The sequence below is a fragment of the Macaca mulatta genome, chromosome 4 (genome assembly GCF_049350105.2).
Source record: "Macaca mulatta isolate MMU2019108-1 chromosome 4, T2T-MMU8v2.0, whole genome shotgun sequence".
In the NCBI taxonomy this organism is placed as follows: domain Eukaryota; kingdom Metazoa; phylum Chordata; class Mammalia; order Primates; family Cercopithecidae; genus Macaca; species Macaca mulatta.
In genome coordinates, this window is record NC_133409.1 from 113367200 (window position 1) to 113390315 (window position 23116).

Sequence of the window (23116 nt, forward strand, 5' to 3'; positions counted from 1 at the left end):
AGGTTGAAATTCTTTAGCATGGTATTAACATGGCATAGTGATGTCACTCATTTAACCTCTCAGAATTTCTCTGATTTTATTTTCAGGCCTCTTTTTCTATCCACTGAATCCTGTTCTCCATCCCAAAACTGGTACCATTTCCCCAAACTCAAGAAAATATTTCCAATCTCAGTGTTTTCTCACGTTGTCTCCTCTTAGAATACTCCACTCTTCACACATACTTTTATGTATCTGGATTTAGCTCAAGGGACATCTGTTTATGAAGCATTTCCTAATTACATTCTTACCCCACACCTTTCCTTATGTTCATACTGTACCTGTGCATACCTCTATAATGAAAGCTGTGATACTTGAATACACTCATTTATTTACATCTGTGTCCCTTTACATGCTCTCAATCATTGTTGGATAAATGAATGGGTGAATGAATATATGTTAGTTGCAATTCTTAGATCTTTTTACACTATGTTAACAACAAAAAGTGTCAATATGTTGTACCTAAAAATACTTAAAACCTTTGTGGAATTGGACAAATTGCAAACAAAAGGTTAGCAATCCCTTATAATTTTTACACTAACTCAATGTATATCCTTGGTTATAATATACCAGTAGAATATTAGAATATACATTTGTAGAAAAGTGATTTTTTTAAAAGATGGCATTATTTAGATAAATAAGACAGTCAATAATTTGCATATTCCAGGCACTACATTCATTGGTAACATTTAAAGTGATATCAGAAACAAAATATTAATGTTCTAATATGTATATAGGAATGAGTATGGATTTAATCCTTATTAGTAATCAGAATGATCACTAAGAGAAATACATAATTATTTTTTGAACCCTAAGATTTAAGAAATGCCTTGAAATTATCCTTCTCTTCTTCAATGAGATCATTTCCATTTAGGAGTAGGTTTAGTTACATGAATGCCTTTAAACATCACAATTTGTGTTTAAGAACTGATCATGTAAAATGAGAGTGACAGCACCCCTAAATATACTCATAAAATGGAAGATGTCAGCACACCACAACACCAAGCCTACCTTTCTGCATCAGAGGCAGTGCCTTTCCTAGTCTGTTTTTGGATGCTAGATCTTTCAGACTTTCTGGAGTGCCTGTGGAATGAAATGTTAAACACAAAATATATGATGAATAAAGCTACATTAACATCATACAATGATAAACGCAACAGACATGAAAAATGGCAACTATATTACCTAAATGATTTTGTCAGTCAGTACTTTTCAAAAATAAATAAACGAATGAATGATGAATGAATAAATAAAATGAAAACCAGAATTGGTGCCAAGTGGAAGACACAAGTTGCCCAACAGAAGATGTGAGAAGCTGACATTTCATTAGTCTAGACAAGTATGTCTACAATATGAACTCCTACTGAGCAACTCAGCCTCTGCCGATGACCAAACAAATACAATGGTGAAACGTAATAATGATAAATGTGATGATGGTAATAGTTTAGGTGCTGAAAGGCTTCAAAGGGGTGAAATACCCTCCACTTTCACAAGTTGAAACTTGGTGCTACAAAGATTTTTTCGTTCTGTTCCTCACAAATTGTGAAGAAAAGAGAAGAAAAATGCTATAGTTAAAGACGTTTTACATAAATGAAAGTATTTATATAAACTATTAAAATCATTAAAAAATTTTTCATAAAGATGCTTGTATAAATTATATAGTATTTTTAAAAGCACACAGCATTTTAATCACATTACAAACCACAGTCCCCAGTTTATTCTACTGTTTAAAAGTACATATGTACACTGAACATTTGAAATGCATTTTTCCTACAGAAATAATTTTTCTATAAAAAGTTTGCTTCTCCACGGCAGCTTACGTATGTCTAATTAGCCTAAAATGTCTGACGTACCATATATTTGAAATAAGCAATGTAAAATATTGTGGTCAAGAAGCTCACACTTATTACACAAAAAGAGTGAAACCCTAAGAATGTGTATCTAATGTTATTATCTACAAATTAAGCTTATTTTTCTTTACTGATAATCCCTTTCCCCCAACAATGTTGAGACAAGTATCTGTCTTTACTTATTAATGTGTGACATCCTAATTAAGTATCTAGTACATACCAAGTTCTGCTAGGCACTAGGAACACATATCAAGGTACAAGCCTGTGACTGCTCATCTCTCCCAATCCCTTCCACTTTCGCCAGAAATTGTGTTCACACTCTCTTGCCCCTTCAATTCAGCGTTTCCGCTGTGTGTTTTCAGACTCGTGTTAATCTGACATCCCACTTCTAAGATAAAAAAGGAAGAAATAGAGGAAGGAGACATCATATTCCCTTACTAGTTGGAAAAGAGGGTACTCAATATATTGAGGAATAACTATGGCAGGCACTGAGGGGGGGGTATGAACGTATTAAACTCCATGAAAATCCTTTAAGAATGTGTCATTTCCATTTTGTAGATGAAGAAATAGGCTTAGGGAAAGGCTACTCAGTTACAAAGTGGCAAAGCTAGGATTAAAATCTATCTGGCTCCTAAGCTGTTTCTGTTATATACTATACAGCAAAGAGAGTGGAAGAGATAGATTCTGACACACGCCTTAAGGGTGTATCTTTGTTCTGGAATGAAGAAATGAAACCATGAAATGAGGTGCCAGGAAATCACTAACAGATGACTCTCTCTCTGACATTAAGGTTCTTATTTACCTGATTGCTTCTATGGTCAGGAGAGGGGATCATGGGTGGTAGGAGGGCAGAGACTTCATGATTGATTTCATGGCTGAAATCAATGGGAGATGTTGTTGGGAATGGAATCTTGTTCCTGAAGCACAGGGAAGAAGGCATAAGCATAGTGGGAGGATGAGAAGTAAGGGGAGAAGAGAGGATTGGTAATTAGATCTGCAGGCTCAGGAGGTATTGGAGCTCGAAATAAAAATATAGTTATGGGAAATTTACGCTTGGTCCCCACAGTGCTTGGGCAACTGACTGGAAGATCAAATGCTCCTTTTCTCATCTTCAACACAAGTAGAGCAGATGAGAGCGGACAGATTCAGGAAGACCCACAAAACTCACTGTCGTTAAGATTTCCAATCATTCATTCAATCATCCAACAAACACTTGTGCATGTATATGTACTAGGCACTGTTCTAGGTGGTTGGAATATGTCTGTGGAAAAAAAACACAATTATCTCTACCTTCAAGAAATGTACATTTTGTTGATACAAGACAAAAAATAAACAACAAAAAGTAGCTCAAATAAGTACATTATATAGTATGGGAAAAGGTGATACATGCCAACAACAAAAGTAAACCAGGGTAAGAAGGTGGGAGTTTAGGGGCAGGGGCAGATTGCAATTTTAAGTAGGGTGGTTGGAAAGGACTTATTGAAATGGTGACATTTTGGCAAAGACGTAAAGTGAAGGAGATAGCCATGTATATTGTTAGAGAAAAAGTATCTCAGGAAAAGGGAAGAAATAATAAGAAATAATGAGGAGGCAGGGGTCAAGAGAGGTGATTCAGATGAAAAATTTTATAGGAGAAGACAGAGAAATCGTGTAGAATCTGGTGGGCCCTTGAATAAGACTTCTGCACAATCAAAGGGTTATAGGCATCTTTTTGAAATAGCCTGCTTTTCTTCTGATCCCTGGAAACTTCTATTAATTTCTGGACCCAATTGATATTTCATTTCCTCTGTGAAACTTTCAAACTCCTTCTCCTCTTTTCATCTCCTAAAATGTAATGGATTCATATATTAGATCATCACAGTAATCAATGATTGTTAAAACAGTGATGATGATATTACTAATATATAACATTTACTGAGAGCTTTCTCTGTGCTAGCATGTCCACTTTATCTGCATTATCTTATACCTTCTTTCCAATTCAGAAGTAGGTACTACTCTTTTATTCTTTTTAGGAATAAGCAAATTGAGAGTTAGAGATTACTTTGTTCTAGCTTACATGGTCATTCAACATCTAGCCAGGAGGTGAACTGAATGTCCATAATCTGAACAGCAGTAATCATGTTGTATCTCTGGCATAAGTGGCTAAAATAATTAATTCTAGAGTCAGACTGGGTGTAATCTCAGCTCTGTTTCTGCCTAGTCAGGCGATTTTGGTGAAGTTACTTAATGTCTCCATGCTTTAGTTTTCTTTTACCTAAAGAGTGGCCATAATACCACTACCACTGCACAGATTTTGCTAATTTTAAATATTTCAGTAGTACTTAGTATTGTAGTATTTGTAGTTTTTGTAGTATTACATAGAATTAGAATTGACTGTTTTTTGCATTACTTGGAATTAGCAAGTGGTGCTATTAAAATATTGCTTTAAATATTTGTTTTTTGAAGGCAAAGACTTTTCTTACTCATCTATAAAAATATAAAACTCAGAGCCAGTGCTCTATAACTGGATAACAAATATTCATGCAAAGGCTCATAATCTAACTTTTTGATTTTTGTTTTCATTTTTAACCCTCTTATTGAGGATGCCCCTTTTTTCTCTTCAAATATCAATGAAATTTACTTTCATTATAGATTCTCCTAAAGATAACTACAAAGGATATGTCTTTACAATTCTTCTAACCCCTTAAAAGAATATGCAAATTGAGTTAAAATGATATGCACTTAATTGCAATAATTTCCTGTAAAGGAGAAGAGAATAAAATAGAAAATTCTAACGTTATTTTCTATTTTCAATCCTAAATTATAGCCAAAATATTGTATATTTTAACACAGCCATTTCTTAGAATAAATTGGATTGAGATATGTAAAATAGGAAAAGTTAGAACAATCCATAGGAATTTTATAGACATTAAAATCCTATAGACATTAAAATTCCACTATCCCATGTATAACTAGTTAAGTTTAGAGACGAGGAAAGTTAGTCCATAAAAGTTTAAGTGTCTTATCCAAGCTATGACAGACCTTAATAAGTTGATGAGGATAACACCATCACACCCCTAAGTGCTTAAGTTATCTGCTGACTCTGCCACATGTTCACTTTGAATGATTAGATGTTTACCTGAGAGATCCCTGGGCACGAGTAAACAAGACAAGACTGTTTCAGTGTTTTCATTATGTTTATAGTCATTAGACTTTTTTTTAAGTCTAAACATGCTTTTTTGTTCTGGTATAAGTTTTTTATCTTTACAGTATTATTCATAAAGAATATTTACTTGGTTTACACATGCAAGAATCAGAAATCTTGAGTTTTTCTCCCTTTATTCACAACTGAATTGTCATGTAATTTTTGGCCTTATGCTTTCTAGTTCACAGTGTACTAAAGAAATTCTTTTAAAGCTATAAAGGTACATTCAAATGTGAGGTACAGAGCAATTATTTTATTATTAAATCAAAGCAAGAGTAAAAATCAGAAAATGGGATGTTTCTACTTAAACCTCAATTCTTTTGAAGTTCCATTTTCAGTGATTATTTCCTCTCTATTAATTTAGTGTGAAGATTTATAAAATGAACTGATGAAAAGCAGAGATAATTGTTAAAAATTTATGTGTTTTCTTTTCCTTTTCAATATCTAATTTCAGTTAGGGTAACTCCCTAAAGACATTGGTAAATAAAGCTTTTCTGAAGGCATTAAAATTTTATTAAATGACAAAATTAATACTAAAATGTTATTAAAGGACAAAATTAACATTACGTAGTAGACTTTTCTTTTGCTTTGGAAATACTGTAGCAAAAGTCTACTACATAATGTTTTCATTTAATTAGAGCTAACACTTGTATCATAAGAATATATCTGTCTATATTTTGGCTACTTAGATGGCTTATACTGTCTTAATGTGCAATGCAAATTTCTATCACCCTATTTACTCATTAAGTTTGGGAAGGAAAAATTAAATTGGAATAGAATCAACCTAAATAAGAGATGTTCCTATGCAGTGAAGATGGATGCATGCAATTAAGATACATTTACCTTCCTGTATATTATTGATATTTATGTATATGACTGTAGCTATTAAATAGACTCACCATATTTTAGTTTATGGATACACTTTGTTCATTCATTCAAAGAGTATTTTTGAAAAGCACAGATAATAAAGGATGTTATAGATCAAAAATAAATAAGGTAACATACTGAATTTATTTATAAGTGGTTCTACACCAACTCTGAAAATATGTGGCAACTGCCATGAATCCTGGAAGTGAAAAAGTTTGTGACTTGTTTGTCCCAGAATATTTTCAAAGGAGGAATAAGATTAATTCATTTTAAATCAAAAGAAACCACTTGACACTTTTGGTTGAGGATTCTTATAGACAAGTAGCTGCTACCAACTGATAGGCATAGGAAACCACACAAATTTGGTTATCTGCAAAAGAAATTAGAGCCACTTTAGCAGAACAACTCAGAAATTAAATATAGTGGGATGCTTTACTTAACTGAAAAATTTAAAGTTCTGGAAATAAGATTATTTTACCAAATATTTTTGGTATTTGAGTTAAGCACTACTAAATTGTACCCTTAAAAATCATATATACATATATATGTGTGTATATACATACATGTGTGTATATATATGGCTGACTACTTAGATGGCTTATACTGTCTTAATGTGCTATACACACACACACATATATATACACACACACACGTATATATACCATTCTCAATCAAAATGTTGAAGATAGTAACTCCAGTAATTTGTTAAAGCCAGTGACATGTTAAAATATACCTCAAAATGGACCCAATGAAAATATTGCATTTTCTTGAATAAAACATTTACCAAAATAGTTTAGAGTTTTATTCAATAATAACTTACACTGGCCTTTCATTCTTAAAGATGACCGATTAAACTGTAAGCACTAAACTCAGAACTCTGATGCTTCAGGGCCATATTAAAATATATTTTTTCTAAATGGCTACTGACAAATTTTGGTTAATTTCAAGCTACAACTCAATCTAAGTTTAATTAAAACTCATACAATTACATATATACAGATTCATTAGTATTTTCATGTATTAAAATAATGTTATTTATAAGGAGATGCTTTGTTATTGGAATGATTTTTTTTAAGGGTCAACAGTTTTAGAAATAAAACTACAAGAAAATTTTCACTATAATTTTAAAATCAGAAATATGCCCTGGGATTCCAAATTTATGTACTTTTTCTTCATCAATGTTTTAAATTTCCTCAATTTCTAGAAAATATTCTTAGATAAACCTATCTTCATGTTAATTCCAAATAAATCTATGGTATCACTTGAGATAAAACTGAGAATGCTTACTACTAAAATTAAATTATGGAGAAATAGTTCACTAAACATTATGTGTTTGTGTACAAATATATGCTGTGGGAAACAAGAGGGCAACTAAATACTTTTCAGTTTATTTGAATGTACTGGAGAACTCTCTTAAGGAATTATTTACGTTCTCATTACAATGTTATTTTCAAAATAATCAACTACGGCCCTGATAGAAGATATCCAAAACTGAATTGTATAAATTATTATTAACTTTAGAATATTTTCCTGGCTACCAGTGTCCAATGATAAAAGTCACCTAATGCCTAAATTCTTATGAACATTCACTATATCCAAATCTCATGCCATATTTACTTCATTTAGAAATTGGCAGAAACTTCTGAATGAGTAAAATCAGAGCTGATGAGAAATGAAATGCCAGTGTTCATTATGATTTGTCAAGTGATTGACCTGGTAACCTATGAATGTAACATTAGTTAACAAAATTTATCTCTCATTTTATAAGTACATATTTATCTTATATTTTAATACAATTGTAATAATTTTCTATTCTTTACAGAAATAAATAATAGTATCAAGAGATATAAAACGTATTTATTTTGGTTGAACATAGGACTTATCTATAAATATGTCATCATAAAAAAGCAAAATATGTACTCAAAATTATGTATTTAGTAAGAATTTATTTTAATAATCTTATCTAAAAGGATCATTTCTGTTCCCAAAATCTATTCTTACAGTTATATATACAATCTAGACAATCAAATGGAATAATTCATATGCCAGTAAATTCAGCTAATAACATCTCATGTATGTAAGAACTAAAAGTATTATTTGAATTTCCATTTTGCTTAATCAATGCCCAGATAAACTTACATTTATATTCATTACAAAGATCATCATGTTTAATTTTCCTATACTCAGTCAATACAGAAGATGAAATCTACTATTTTATTTGTTTTGGAATACACACAAAGGTTTTCTAGAATTATCTTTTCTTTTTTTATTTTCTTGGGGATGAGAGGCAGACAGGGTCTCACTCTGTTGCCCAGGCTGGAATGCAGTGGTATGACCATGGCTCACTACAACCTTGACCTCCTGGGCTCACAGATTGTGTGCCCACCTCACCCTCCTGAGTAGCTGGGACTACAGGCATGTGCCACCACACCCAGCTAATTCTGAAACTGTTTGCAGAGGTGCTGTCTTACTATGGTGCCCAGGCTGGTCTCAAACTCCTGGGCTCAAGTAATCCTCCCCACTTAGCCTTGGCATCTCAAAGTGCTGGGATTACAGGTGTGAGCTACCATGCCTGGCACAGAATTATCTTTTCTAAAAGAAAATTCTAAGTTCCATGATGGCCAGGACTTTGTCTGTCTTAATCACTGTTGTGACCTAGTCATTAGAATAAGGTGCATAGTAGGGGTACAGTAAGTATTTATTGAATAAATGAGTAGCAATATAGATATAAAGTTTTATTTGCACAATTATTTCATATTCTTTTTTGAGAAGACTCTACATGTGTAACACTTTTTAGATTTGTTACTAGTTTTTCTAGTCCCAGAATTTCTATCCTAGAAATCAGACAGTAGCAGAAAGAATTACATTTAATTTCCAAATATGTAAGTATAAATCACATTGAGGCAAGTATCTTAGAGATTAAAAGATGCTAAAACTTTCCTGAAACCTTCATAAAATATCAGTTTGTAGTATTTTCCAATATCCGTAAAACAACCTTAATTTTTTTCTTGGTGACAATGTTTCCTTTTTCTTTCAAGCTAAAATCCTGAGGATATCTTGATTGTTTACAAACACAGAAAATAAATTGTATCGCGCTTAACTAGGGCTTAAATTACTCTGCTATACATACAGATACTAAAAAAAATCTGTATGTTTACATGACTAGTTGTGCTGCTTCTGAGATACCACATCTACTTATCTGCTGAATAAATATTACCAATGTGTTGGCTGAATTTCTGCTTGAACCAGAAGAGAAGCATCTCAAACACCCAAAAACCTTTGTGACCAGTCAGGAAAACACATTTAAAGATAAAGCCTATAAACACCATAAAATAGGAAAACTGGGTCAACTTCAAACTGAGAAGAACAAAGTAATGGAAAATATATGTTGTGGCACTTCTGACATATCAGCATAAAGTGGATTCAAAGCACTGATGCTATTTTTAAAAACCTACCTTGTGTACTGACGCCTTAGCCCTGGACAATATTGTGTTTAACAATACAATATTTATAAAATATATAAAAACCAGGTATTTTACTTTATAAAACAGACATTTCTTAATATAATCAAAGCCTAAACCTCATTGTTAATGAGTGTACACAGCAGCAAAACAAGACAACTGAGATAAAACCATCAACCAATATAACAAACAATAGGCTCTGTGACAGATTTTAGTATAATCTAAAGCACCTGAGAATTTTTATTTATTTACTTGTCAACAAAAACAGTATTTAAATTTGTTTCCAGAAATTCAAAACACAATCAAATGCTCTTCAAAACAGAACATTCTTTCAATGGATCCTGACTTCACTGTGTTTAAACTCTGCCATTTGTATGCTATCCTCATTTCAGTAAATATTCTGAGGTGCTTTACTAGAGTTGGCTACATCCAACATATCTGGCTCTGGCTTCTGGAATAAAGCACATCACATTCAACATTTCTCTTGGTTATCCTTCAGTTGGTGGCCTATAAGCTTCTAGAAGCCACTTGTCTGTGAGGAGGAGTTGACTAGTACCTGTCATTCTCTGGAGACGCATGCTGGATTTGAATCCTGGGACTAGGAGGTCGTCTCCTATCTAGGGAGGGGGACCATCTACCCCTGTTTGCCCAGTGAACAAGACAGGAAAAAAACAGGACATTTAGTAACTCCTAAAATAAAAGAATACATGGAACAACAGGACTGGAAAAGCACCCATAAAGGCAAAGTGTAGATTCTTTGCTCCATAATTTAATTTTCACTTTTATAAGCCTTAGAAAGATAAGTTACAATACTTTAAGAACATTAAAACCTATAATCTTACAAGTGAATAAAGAAACAATTTATTTAGGAGATGTTTGGAATCCGCCTAGTAAGTGTAGTTTTGTTCTTCCAAAATGTGCTTCTATGTGCATATTTAATCTATAAATATATATATATATATAAATGTAACTTTAAGTTTTTAAAGATGCATCTTCAGGAATCTGGCTTATGTTTGAATAAATAGGTTTAATAAGGTACCAATGATTTTGTGATACCAGGCCTTGAAATTACCGTGTAGAGTTGCAAAGGTGGGGATGTGTGAATTTAATACAAAGTAGGAACACAGTTAGGTAGAAGAAATAAAAATGTTATTTAGTGTTGAAACAGTGACATGAAGAAATAATTCATGGGAAAGCTACCAGTGAATTCTTAAATTTTCTTGTCAAAAACCACAGGGCTAATTACTGAACTTTAAAAGCTGTAAGTAAACGATACTGATAAACAAAAGCAAAGAACATAGATATATGAAATGATAAATTAGCATTAATTTTTTTTTAGTTTCACTGGTTTTTATTTGCAAAAGTATGTCAATTAAATGGATGCTTTTTAGCTCAGCATTTACAATAATACTTTTCTTGTGATTAACAGTAAACCCAAGTTAGACAACTGGTTCACTCCTTTGTTAAGCTACCTTTAGATTCTGTCTGTGTACAACCACAGACTTCAAACATCTAGTTAAAACTGAGGAAATAAGACACTGAATGGGTCAGAATTAAATTTTTTTATTTATTATATATGAAAATTCTAACAGGATATTTTTCTATAGATATTGGCTTTCTTGTATGAAAGAAGGAATAAGTGGATAGTCTTAAAAGACTCATTTAGGTATAAGACTTTATAACTCTCCAAAGGAGTTTAGTCCTAACATTTCAAAAAGAAAGTTTTCTTTTTGAAAACTTACCAGATACAACTTGGATATTTTAGACCATCCAGCCAAACATAGCAAAGGGTTTTTGTCACTCAGGATATGTGAGGTCATCAGATACTGATTCTGAAATCCTCTGGAAGCCTTTGTTTAATCAATCTTAAATAGACAAACTTGGCATGATTCAAGTCAGGCTTTGAAGAAGCCATGAAGCAAGTGAAGATACTGAATAGCAAATTTTGAGCAGAAGATAAAAATGTGTGGAATATACTCTTAAAGGTGGTAAATGTTTATAAAATAACATTTTGCATTAATTTTAAATTATTTAATTTTTTAAAATTATTTCAAGGATTGGTCAATCCAATCTGAATGTTTTAAAAAGTTTCTTTTCACTGTACTGGCTTTTGTTCTATAGATAAAATAAAGAAATATTTGTAAAATAATTGGAAAACAATTACAATGAAAGCATTTTCTACATTAAAGTATATACTCCGTTGTGTTAAAACTTTTGGTGTTATTTGAAAACACAAATATAGACTTAGTATTTTTCCGTGAAGCAATAATATTAACTTGACAGAATTATGAATAACCTTGCTTCCTAGGGTAAAATTCCAGTCCTTGTGCTTATTTAAACATAAAAGTAAAGAAAAAGCAAGTAAAAATGGCTTAATTATGAAACATGCAGTGAAAGCTGTGAGGGAGAAAGATGTACATTTAGAAACAAGCAATTGTGAATGCAAGCGATTAAAAGGTAATTTTAAACAAATATTTGGCTTAATACACGTATATCTGTACACTTAAAGTCCTTCTGAATATGCTGATATGTAGTACCAACAGAATAAATCTGTTTGCTTTTTCCCACATACAGTGGATACAACAAGAGCAGGATCAATTTACATCCAAGTTTTCGTCCTAAGAACAGATGTCACTTGAGTTTTAATAACACATCTTTCTAACTTTTAAATATACTAGCATATTTTATATGCTTTCTATAATAGGTGCTGTTTCTATTTTTTTCCTATTATAAGGAATGACCAAGCTTAGAATCTTTCTCTCTCTTCCCAACTCTGGTTAATGAGAAATATACATAGCTTCAACTTTCATTTCTATTTTCATTTTACAAGCTAATATGGCAGGCTATGTTGGAGATTCTAATCATAAAGTTGAACTAAACCAGTTCTTTCTTGATTTGTATTTCCAAACCAGCCTACCTAAAAGTTCACTGCTTAGTTACTTTAGGAAATTATTAGTACTTTAGTATCAGATATTCTAAATTCATTAATTGAGGAACATCTATTTCTTGGGAGCCCACTCCTTTCACTGTGATCAGAAGAAAAGAAGAAAGATCACTCTGAAGGCTATAGGACTGAATAAACAGGCTGTGAACTCCCTGCAGAAGGAAATAGTGAGGCTTTTCTTTTTTTTTTTTTTTTGACAATTGCATCCATTATGCATAGCACAGAATAAATATTTGTGAATATTTAAGTAAATAATGATATAAGGCTATTGGCTTGGGGGAGAAGGAATAATGAGAACCTTAACCAAGAAATCAAGAGCGCTATTGATATAAAGGGATTGAGAATTGATAGGCCTCAGAAAGCAATTAAATGATACTTATGTTGGAGCTCTTCCCTCTCCCCCAGGCATTGATAAACTTTAAAACAAATGTATATGTGTGTTTAAATGTGCTATTAATACCTACACTTGCATACAGACACATCTTTTAATGGTGCATATGTCTTGGCAGAACATGGCTAAGAAGCTTAATTATCTAAAAAAGGCATTATACAAAAACGTAAATCATTAATTCCATAAATAGCACAAATTAAAAATATGAGGTATTTTAACATTAGAAACCAAATGAGATAACTGATTATACACATATATTTTTATTGTGTTTTCATTAATCATTTTAGTCCTTAAAATTTTCTCCTATTTTAAACTAAATTTCACTTATAAATATGTACATACACACACACACACACACACACATATATATATATATATATATATATATATATATATATATATATATATTTTTTTTTTTTTTTTTTCCTTGAGATGGAATCTTGCTCTGTCACCCAGGCTGGAGTGCAGTGGCATGATCTCAGCTCACTTCAACCTCTGCTCCCTAGGTTCAAGCGATTCTCCTGCTTCACCCTTCCTAGTAGCTGGGATTACAGGCACATATTGCCATGCCCGGCTCCTTTCTGTATTTTTAGTAGAGACGGGGTTTCACCATGTTGGTCAGGCTGGTCTCAAACTCCTGACCTAGTGATTCGCCCGCCTCAGCCTCCCACAGTGCTGGGATTACAGGAGTGAGCCACCGCGTCCATCCAATACTTACACTTTGAAACAAGATCTATGATATATATTTCAATTCAATATATAACTATTGATTTTTAGGTAGGAACCTCCTTTCCCTTAAGTCTCATGTTTCCATTACGAGGGAAATTCATTCAAGTAAGCCTTTCCTCATCGCACCCCAAGGAGGAAAGAGTGGCTTATATGATGGGTGACCATGGTAAAGAATCGGGCACAGGAAACTTAGCCCTTTCTGGATTCCTTTTTCCAAATTATGATGCCTGCAAACAGCACAACAGACAGACTTGTAAAGCAGTGATGAGATCTGAGGCCTGACCCTGTAGCAGAAGTTTGTGTGGCTCAGTGAATCTGGCTGATTCTGGGATTAGTTATTAGCCATCTTGCAGACTCAAAGCCACAGCTTTCAATTCTGTTCAAAGTACTTATAGTGAAAATTAAATCTCCTATCTTTCTAGTACCTGGGTCTAACTCACAGCTCAATCCAAATTTGAAGTGAAAAGTAGAAGGTGTTTTTTAAGCCCCTAAACTCCCCAAATGAAACATTTACCAAGTAAGAAATATATCATGTTGTCACTAAAGATGGAAAAGAGAAATAGGATATTATCCCTGCCCTCAATTAGAAAATATTAAAAACCAAACCAAATGAGGTAACTGATTATACACATATGTATTTTTATTGTCTGTTCTCATTATTCACTTCAGTCCTTGATTTTTTCCCCAATATTGTTTTAAACTAAATTTAACTTATTTTAATTAATAGATAGTTATACTCTGAAACAAGACCTATGATATCTATTTCAATTCAATGCACAGCTGTTGATTTTTAGCTAAGAACTTCCTTTTCCTTAAGCCTAGTGTGTGTGTTTCTTCCACTATATGGTGATATTGTGGAAGAACAGCACAATATAGTGGAAGACACAAACATACTACAGTACTAAGTAAAATACAATGTATTTTAATAGAAGTATATAAAATTAGGTGGGCCCAGAAAAGGTAGTAAATAATTCTGACTGGCAAAAGAAAGGGAAGTATGCGTGCATGTTGATGGGGGGACTGAGAACAGGGGAGGAGGTTAAGAAGGGTTTTACAAAGATATGGTATTTAACCTATATTTTTGAACAATGAGCAGAATATTTAGGCAGACAACAAAGAAGAATATTTTAATTTTAATAGAAAGAAAATGAGATATAAGTTAACAAAGACTATTAGAACTTAAGAAAATTAATGGGAGCAGGAGTGTCACTGGAATTGGAGAAGGGCTATCTATCAATATATTCAAGGTGAGGGACCTGTTCCAAAGGAAGTGATTGAATTTATTGTGACTGAATTTGTGATGGAGCAGGAAGAGAAGTAGTTCCAGATTATGTGGCTGGTTATATGTCAAAACCATAAAATGAGAGGAATATTTAGAAAGAGGAAGCATTTTGCTGTAAAGGGACTGAAGCGGGGATAACGAAGTTGATTTAGACATCACCATTTAGAAATTTAGGCCTGGTCAATCACAGTGGAGGGTTGTCTTCATATGTATTGGAGTGGGAACCTTTTATAGAAATAAAATTTAAGGAACAGGACAGTATGGTAGGACAAAAGAGGAAAACTGGAGGTGGAGCTAGGGAAATACCTATCTTTATGGGACAGGGGAGAAAGACAAGCCTTCAAAGGAGACATCATAACAGAGGTTTTAAGAAAATCTGTAGAGGTACTTAATGGAGGAGAGATTCAAGTGACAGCGTGGGCAATGTAAAATGTTGCAAGATGCTGCTGAACAACTAGGGAGCCAATGTAAACCACAGAAGAATTTCAGCACAGCTACAGAGCACTAGGAATGAGTAGACGTCAGATTGCAGGTATTACTGGAAGGTAAAAAATGCAGGCAGTAAGTATAAACTACCTTTTCATAAGCCTTCATCAAGGATATGATTGCTCTGAAAGGTCAAGGAAGAAGATAAACCATCCAAGAAAAGTAAGTTTTCTCTAGTGGCTCTAAAAATCATTGCTTCTGAACATGTAAGTAATAATTTGTTTGAAAACCTAGAAAAACAAAGGTTAATAGCAGGCCTGTAACTCACTCCTTGCCAATCCAGGGAAGCAAGGGAAATGGGAAGATATAAATGATAAATTATTTCTTATCACAAATAAACCTCAAATATATTGATTTAAGAAGCAAAACTGAATTGGAATAATTCACTGAATTATGGTAACCCATAAGTATGTTTTCCATTTGTGTAATCAACAGAACATGAAATGGAGGTGCTCCTAAACTAAAATGGTTTCCTTTCCAAACTGCTTTTTACATGCATTATTCAAAAGTCATCTGTTAAAACAGGCCAAACCATGTAACAAGGGAGAAAAGACAGGTGTATCTGATGGTTTTCAACTCCTTCAGGAAAAGAATGCTGCTCTTTTATCTTCTGAATCATTAGAAAAGTATTATATTGAGTACTGAGTATGCTTTGACAATTTCACCCTTTATCTTAACAGAAAACTTGTATTAAAGGTTAGGAGTTAAGTTGATATAAAGGCATGTAAATGTTAATCAAAATGGGTTAGAATAATCAAATTGCTTGACCATACATAGTTCACAAATTTGTAGAAATAATGTTCATCTCTTAAGAATATAAAATTAAGTTTTTAAAACATTTGCTCTAACATTTTATCTACTATGTATATATTAGACATTAATACAATAATCCCTGCGGTAAATTAGAGAAATTAAGTATCCTCAAAACCCTCTAAGACTCCCTTCTCCTACTCTCCCCATACTGTCTGGGGGCTTCAGATGCATTCTCCAAAGATAACAAAGTCACCACTCTTGATATTGTTATCTTCTGCTTCAAAGCTGCTTTATAGGCATGTTCACAAAGGGTACATGTAGTCTCTATCCTCCAAACCAATAAGCATCTACAGCTTCTGTAATTATTTGATGAAACCTTATCTAAGTTTTATTTTACATTACATAAAATAATTGTTGTTTATTTTACATTACATAAAATTGCTGTTCCTCTTGGCAACAAAGTGATCCCAATAAACTTAGGATAATTGATAATACCAAGACTTGTTATCATTGAGTTTTTAAATGAAAAATTCCTTTTTATTCAATATGTAGAATGAATATATGTTTTCAATGATATTTTTTCTTCTTCTAATCAAGGTAAATACACTCACTTGGACTTTACAACAACCTGTGCAACAACTGACCCTAGATTATTTGTCTACTGGTTGAGCTGTTTTAAATTTACCAACACAGAGATTTATAAACTCTGTGGCTTCAGTGTCACAAGGGAACACATGCTAGATAGGTTCACCATAACAATAGACCTGCACTGTCCAGTACAGAAGCCACAAGCCACATGAAGCCATTGAGCACGGTAATGTGGTTAGTCCAAAGTGGGATGTGCTGCAAGTACAAACTATCTTTAGTATCTATGACTTATTATGCTGAAAAAAGGGAGTGCAAAATATCTAATAGTTTGTATAATAATGACATGTGAAAATTATTTTTTGAATATGCTGGGTTAAAAAATTACAATTAATTTAATCTTTTTAGTATGGCGACTAGGAAATATTAAAGTATCAGCTTGTGTTATGTTTCTATCAGATGGCACTGATATGGATAATATTGAAAATGTCAGGCTGCTATGGTCAGAAGATTCTACTGACTTGAGAATTTCTATCCTTGTTTTACTACTAACCAGAAACATGTAAGAAAATAATAACTAAACATATTTTAAAATTTTCTTGTTACTCTTGAAATTATTTGGGGGGGGTTATATTTGACTAAAGAGAATGATAAAACGATTCCAATTATGATTTTAGAAGACTCTATAGTCATTTCAACTAAACTTTATATTACAAAAGGGATACAAGACAAATTAAATTTCACTTTTTTCTATTACACATTTTACAAATATAAAAGAATACACAATTTAAAAGTAAATTCTTAAGATGCTAAAACAAGGTATATACACACCTGTACCTATTGTTCAATTCCGGAAATAAATATCTTACGAATAAATGAATAGATTCAGATTAGAAAGATACCTAAAGAAAAGCTTTGAGTAGCCTACTAAGAAGAAGTGGGTTACATTAGCACAACTAAATGTTTTTCTTCAGGATTTGTAAAGAGGTAGTATGCAAACGTCTTCTGAATGACCTCTAATTAAAAAGAGATAGCAATTATAAACAAGACTATCAATTATAACTAAGTCTATTAAAATAGTTCCATCACAATGGAAAAATTAGATGCTTACAGCTAAGAGACAGTGTAACACATCATCAATGAATATATTTGAATTGAAATCAGAATTCATTAAAGTTTTAAGCAAAATTGTCTGTGTACGTATATATGTATTTCTTTTTGTTAGGCATCAGGAAATCTATAAATAACATCATATTTGTTGTCAAAGTATAATTTATCGTAAAACATTATATTGAAGAGTAGATTGATTAAAAATGAATGTAGATATACGAAGGAAGTATTCTATTTAAAAAGAATTCCTGTTATGAGTTTACAGAAGATTGTTGTTAAACCTATAAATACTCTTTATCAGTGGTACTAAGAGGAAAGTGATCCTCCCCTTCAGATAATTCACTGGACCCTATAACATTATCAGCATACTGAAGGCTTCCTGAATAGTCAATAAAACGACTGAACAGCAACAAAAGGGGAAAAGCAGCAGCCAGAAGCAGTTACAAATTACATCACACCATTTGCAACAACATTCATAGAAATATGTGTATGTGTACCCTTGGGTTTATCCACGTACGCATATCTCTACATAGACATGTATAATAAGGGAGGGGGAAATGTAGACAATTAGCAAAGTGAACATGAGTGAATAAACCTGTGAGGCTGTCATGAAACAAAACAAAGTGATTGAAAAAAAATCACTAGTACAAATGATAAGAAATTAAGAAAGTCTTTATTTTATACCTTTCTCGTTCTGGTGAATGCAAACTAGTATCTGGTCTCAAGCAGTTGGTACTAGCACTCCTAGCCCTGTCAAGAAAGGGCTGCAGTTCACTAGTGCCAGTGCATTGCATCCAGTGGTAGAAGAGAAAGACAGAGAAAACAAAGAAAGGAAGACCACGTTAGAGAGTAAAGCATAAAATAATGTCCCCTTTACACAAAATGTAGAATCACTGGGATTCAGTTCATAAGGGTGTGAGAGAGTTGACAGAATGACAGTGTAAAATTTTGTTTAGAAAATGAAGCTAAACAAAGATTATGCTTAAATTGCTTTGCATAATTTTTAGAAGTGTCTCAGACTGAAAAATGAGACTAAATCACACCTACTTATGAAAAAAACTGGATACAGAAAGCAATAAAACAAAATGCCTAGAATTTCATTACCAAGAACAGATGCCACACCAAAACAAAATGAAGGACATCAGAGGAGAAATAATTTTACAACTCAACTTTTTTGGTTCACAACAATAGACAAGAGAAATGGAAGGTATCACTTCCATATGTTCTTACCTAACCAGTATTTCATCAGTAAATCTCAATACTCTTGAGTTAAAGCATTCATGATGAAGGGAAATGTCCTGTCTAGTCACTGATTTGGTCTTAGTATGTGCAGGCAGAACTGAGCTTCACAAATTAAAATTACACAAAAATAAAATAAATTATAATTAAAATCAACAAGTACAATATACAAATGACAAAGCAACTAGACTTCTGACATTTGAGTTAGTAGATTTCATTTAGAGAATTATTCTAGTAGTAAGTTTTATAGTTAAAACGATTTTAGATACCATTAATTTAATGTTTCTCACTGTATAATTATTTCAAAAGAATATTTTATTAGAATGTAAATATTTTCTATTTAATGTTTTATTAGAATGTGAATTTTCTATTTTTAGTAGGCAAGGGATTAGGAATTACTTTATAACTGGGTGGGACTCACTGTTGTGGCTCTTACCTGTAAATATTCCAGTGAGAACTGCTCTGTAATAAAGGCATCTTGGGAGGTAATGTTTTATAGTGCCTACCAAGATGTCTGGAACGTAGCAACACAAACACGCAGGAAACAGAAAAATATATATGAAACCAATTTTTTTAAGATATTCAGAAAGTAGGAGGCCTATAAAGCTATATAGATAAATCTTTTGTCACTTTTTTCTCAAAAGAACCACAATAACTCTTTGAAGGGAAGACAATTATTAAAATATGAAATCATAGACACTTGACTTCATAAAATACTCATTATTTAATTATCTGAATTAGAGAAATACCTGCTGACCAAACTCTAGGAATTATTGATCAATAGTTAAATGTGCTACTTAATCTCTGATTTAATATTACGCCTACTTCTATGGAAGTAAACAACTCATAGCTAAAAGTAAAAATCAACTAATTTATATAATTTTGGAGTTACAGTATGACTAAAAGAGTTAATGTTCTAAAACAAAACAAAGTGTTGACTAGCATTCCAGGGACACAGCTGGTTATAGTACCAGACAGCAGCAAAAAAAGAAAACAGCAAAAAGCCAAGAATTGATTGCAGAGGAGTAAGTTCTTTCTACTTATCAGCTTCTGTCTGGATCCAGACCCAACCACAGGAAATTTACCTTTGGAAGTAGGATAAGGTAGGCATTAGATGCAAACCAGAATATGGATTTTGAACTGGCAGAAAATTGGCCCAACACCACCTGATTCCTTTAAAATCTGTGAGGGTTTCTGGACTGTCTATGCCATGAAGGACAAACTAGTTCAAGCCATATATTTTTTGATAATTTAATAACGTTCTATAAATTTAATTGACTAATTATGAAAATCTATCGTCTACTTCAGCTAGCAGTAAAGCACAACCAAGAGGGAACGGAATAAAAATTTATCAAAGACTTCTAAACATCAAACACCTCACTGGTTTAATCATGTTTATATTAATGATCAAATCAAAGGAAATCTCATAAATCTTCAGTTAAAAAATGAACTAAAATGCCATTTTCTTTTCTTTTTTGAGACAGAGTCTCGCTCTTGTTGTCTAGGCTACAGTGCAATGGTGTGATCTTGGCTCACTGCAACCTCTGCCTACTGGGTTCAAGCAAATCTCCTCTCTCAGTCTCCCAAATAGCTGGGATTACAAGCGCCTGCCACCATGCCCACCTAATTTTTGTGTTTTTGGTTTTGTTTTCCTTTTTTTTTAGTAGAGATGGGGTTTCACCATGTTGGCCAGGCTGGTCTCAAACTCCTGACTTCAAGTGATCTGCCCGCTTCAGCTTCCTCCTTATTAAGTACAAGTTGAGGACAAATTTTACTGAAACTAAAGATTTAGCCTCCTTTCTAGACAGTGGAGTCTTCTTTTCAACTCCTAACCTCAGGCAAATATCTTTAGTAATAGGTTGCTATAAAACTTTTCTAAGCATTGCTTCAAAAGTGATTTTTTTTTTTTTTTCAAGAATGGGACCAACATAGAATGGGAAACAGCTAGAAAATAGCACAAAATTTATAGTCTGAATGTTCAAGTTCCTGTCTTGGCTTTGCCACTTATTGGCTGTGACCTGGATAATTCGATTAAGTCTTCAAGCCTGTTTCTACATCCACAAAATGTGAGAAATAACATCCACTTAACAGGGGTGTATGATAACACGTATACAATATTTAGGACACACTAGGATACAGTAAGGCAACTACAGCATTTTCTCTATACTACCACTTCCTCGAGACACATTTTACTAAAAAAAGGTTGGGCAATTAAATAATTTGGGAGAAAAGAAATTAAACATACAGATTTCTTTAGAACATGACTTTAATATGCTGTGTGTATTAAATTTCAAGGTAGACACTTTCATTTGCAAAGTTTCCAAAATGTATTTGACTCACAAAAACTTTTATTGGTGAAACATCTCATAGGACAAGTTTCCATATTTTTGGAAAAACTAGTTAAGCAGAAGATATCAAGTAGATCTGATTTTGAATCCTTGCTCTATTAGTCGTCAAATAAACTTTCTTAGCTTTTTTCCTCATCTCTAAAATCAGGATAATAATATTCATAACATATAATTACTGTCAGGAAATTGACATAAAGTACATTAAATATTTAACACTGTGCTTGTTATTAAATAAGTGTTATTTTCCTTATGTTTACTGGAGACTAGTAAATCCTCAGACTTTATTTTTAAAAGTCCTAAGTGAACATGGTATGATGTATTTTGAAAGCTTTAGATTTTAGCCATGGATAGTTATATAAATAATAAATGTCCATAGTTTATATGAAACCAAATTATATTATTGATATATCCATATAAAGCTGTGGTTATATATATTTACACATTGTGACATTCGTTTTTATTCAGATATATTTTTATAAATACATGAATATAAACATAGAAGAGATTATATATACATACACGCACATATTTTTGAACTCATATTGTCTCTATCTCCATACTTTTAGCATTACACATTACAGAATGAAAGACAGGAAGGAGAAAAGCCACTGGTGACATACGTTTTGCTCTGACACATTTGGCTAGCTCAGCTTCCGCTTCCTATCTTGTTGTAGTACCTGTCTACAGAACGTGATCTGCCTCACTGAATACTCATCTATTTTTAAATTGTATACATACAAATATGATTATTTGCTTAAATCAGGAAATGCAAAGTCAACATACAGAGTCTATTAAATAGGACTTGCAGAGCTCAGAATTATTAGCAAAGCACCATTCTTAAGGATAAGATTGTATAAAATGATGCAGCTATTACTTTGTATTACAAGTACAAAATAAGGGAAAGAAAAAATACCTTTAGTTATTATATTTAGACTACTGGTGTGAGTATCCTAGAAATATTCACACACTGAGTGCCAGGCACATACTAGGTAGCTTAAAATGTAATGATTTTTTTTGTGTTTGTTTTGTGTGCGTGTTTTTTTTTTTCTTTTGCAGCTTTAGTCACATCAACAGGACTGTGAGAAAACTTTCAGAATTAGTAAATAAACCATTCTTATTATGAAATTGTTTGTTAAGAAGAACAAGTCATAATAAACCTGGATAGTTTATGCTTTGACTTTCAGTAGGTTTTTATAATATGCATGATTTTACATTTTTTTCTCAGCAAATAGAACTAATAATTTCCTCGATTTTTTCCTGTGGCACTTCAAGCAAACATGGCAGCAGTTATCAGTAGTATAATTTTAGACTGTAAAAAGTTCAAACAAATTTTATTAGCCCAATTTTGTTTGCATTATTGGGCAGAACTACATATTACACACAGACATCATAAATCATGCATTTGTCTTTGCATCGCAAGTACTGCGGTTATACCTCTTTCCTTCTCTTTCCTCTTACTTTTCATTGGCTAAAATATTTGAGTTTGGTTATTATGTGTTAAGTTTGTTTCACTGACTTACTACTTCCTTAACTTCTATATTCATTTCAAATATACATTAAGTATTTATAGAATATGCTCCATGAGTAATCTGTAAGAAGTTTTACTTGGATATGAAATTAAAGATGTAATGAGATTAACATAAAGCATCAGGCTCTAAGCTCCAATTTAGAAGCAAAAAGTATATATTTTGTCGCTTCTAAAGAGGTATTCATATTGTTATATGCCTTTGTGGGAAAGTTTGTACTGCAGCATTTCTGACAACTAGTGGGCTAGGATAGTTAAGATCAGGTTGAACATCTTCATTTTTCATCAGGAAAGAAGCTGAAGCTCAGCCACTAAAAATGAACTGT

At 32.6% G+C, this 23116-nt stretch overlaps 1 protein-coding gene across 28 annotated transcripts in view; it reads right to left on the reverse strand.

Moving 5' to 3' along the window:
* Window positions 1–23116, reverse strand: part of RIMS1 (regulating synaptic membrane exocytosis 1) — a 491022-nt gene that overhangs the window by 119050 nt on the left and 348856 nt on the right. For 12 of the 28 annotated variants that reach the window (XM_077999754.1, XM_077999758.1, XM_077999760.1 and 9 more), the window contains 2 exons: window positions 18363–18452; window positions 1048–1119 (listed from right to left, as the gene is read on the reverse strand). In XM_077999754.1, the coding sequence (XP_077855880.1) occupies window positions 1048–1119; window positions 18363–18452 (162 nt within the window). Of the gene's footprint in view, window positions 1–1047; window positions 1120–9954; window positions 10039–18362; window positions 18453–23116 lie in introns of all 28 variants that reach the window. The other 16 variants (XM_077999761.1, XM_077999757.1, XM_077999755.1 and 13 more) reach the window with 3 other exon arrangements.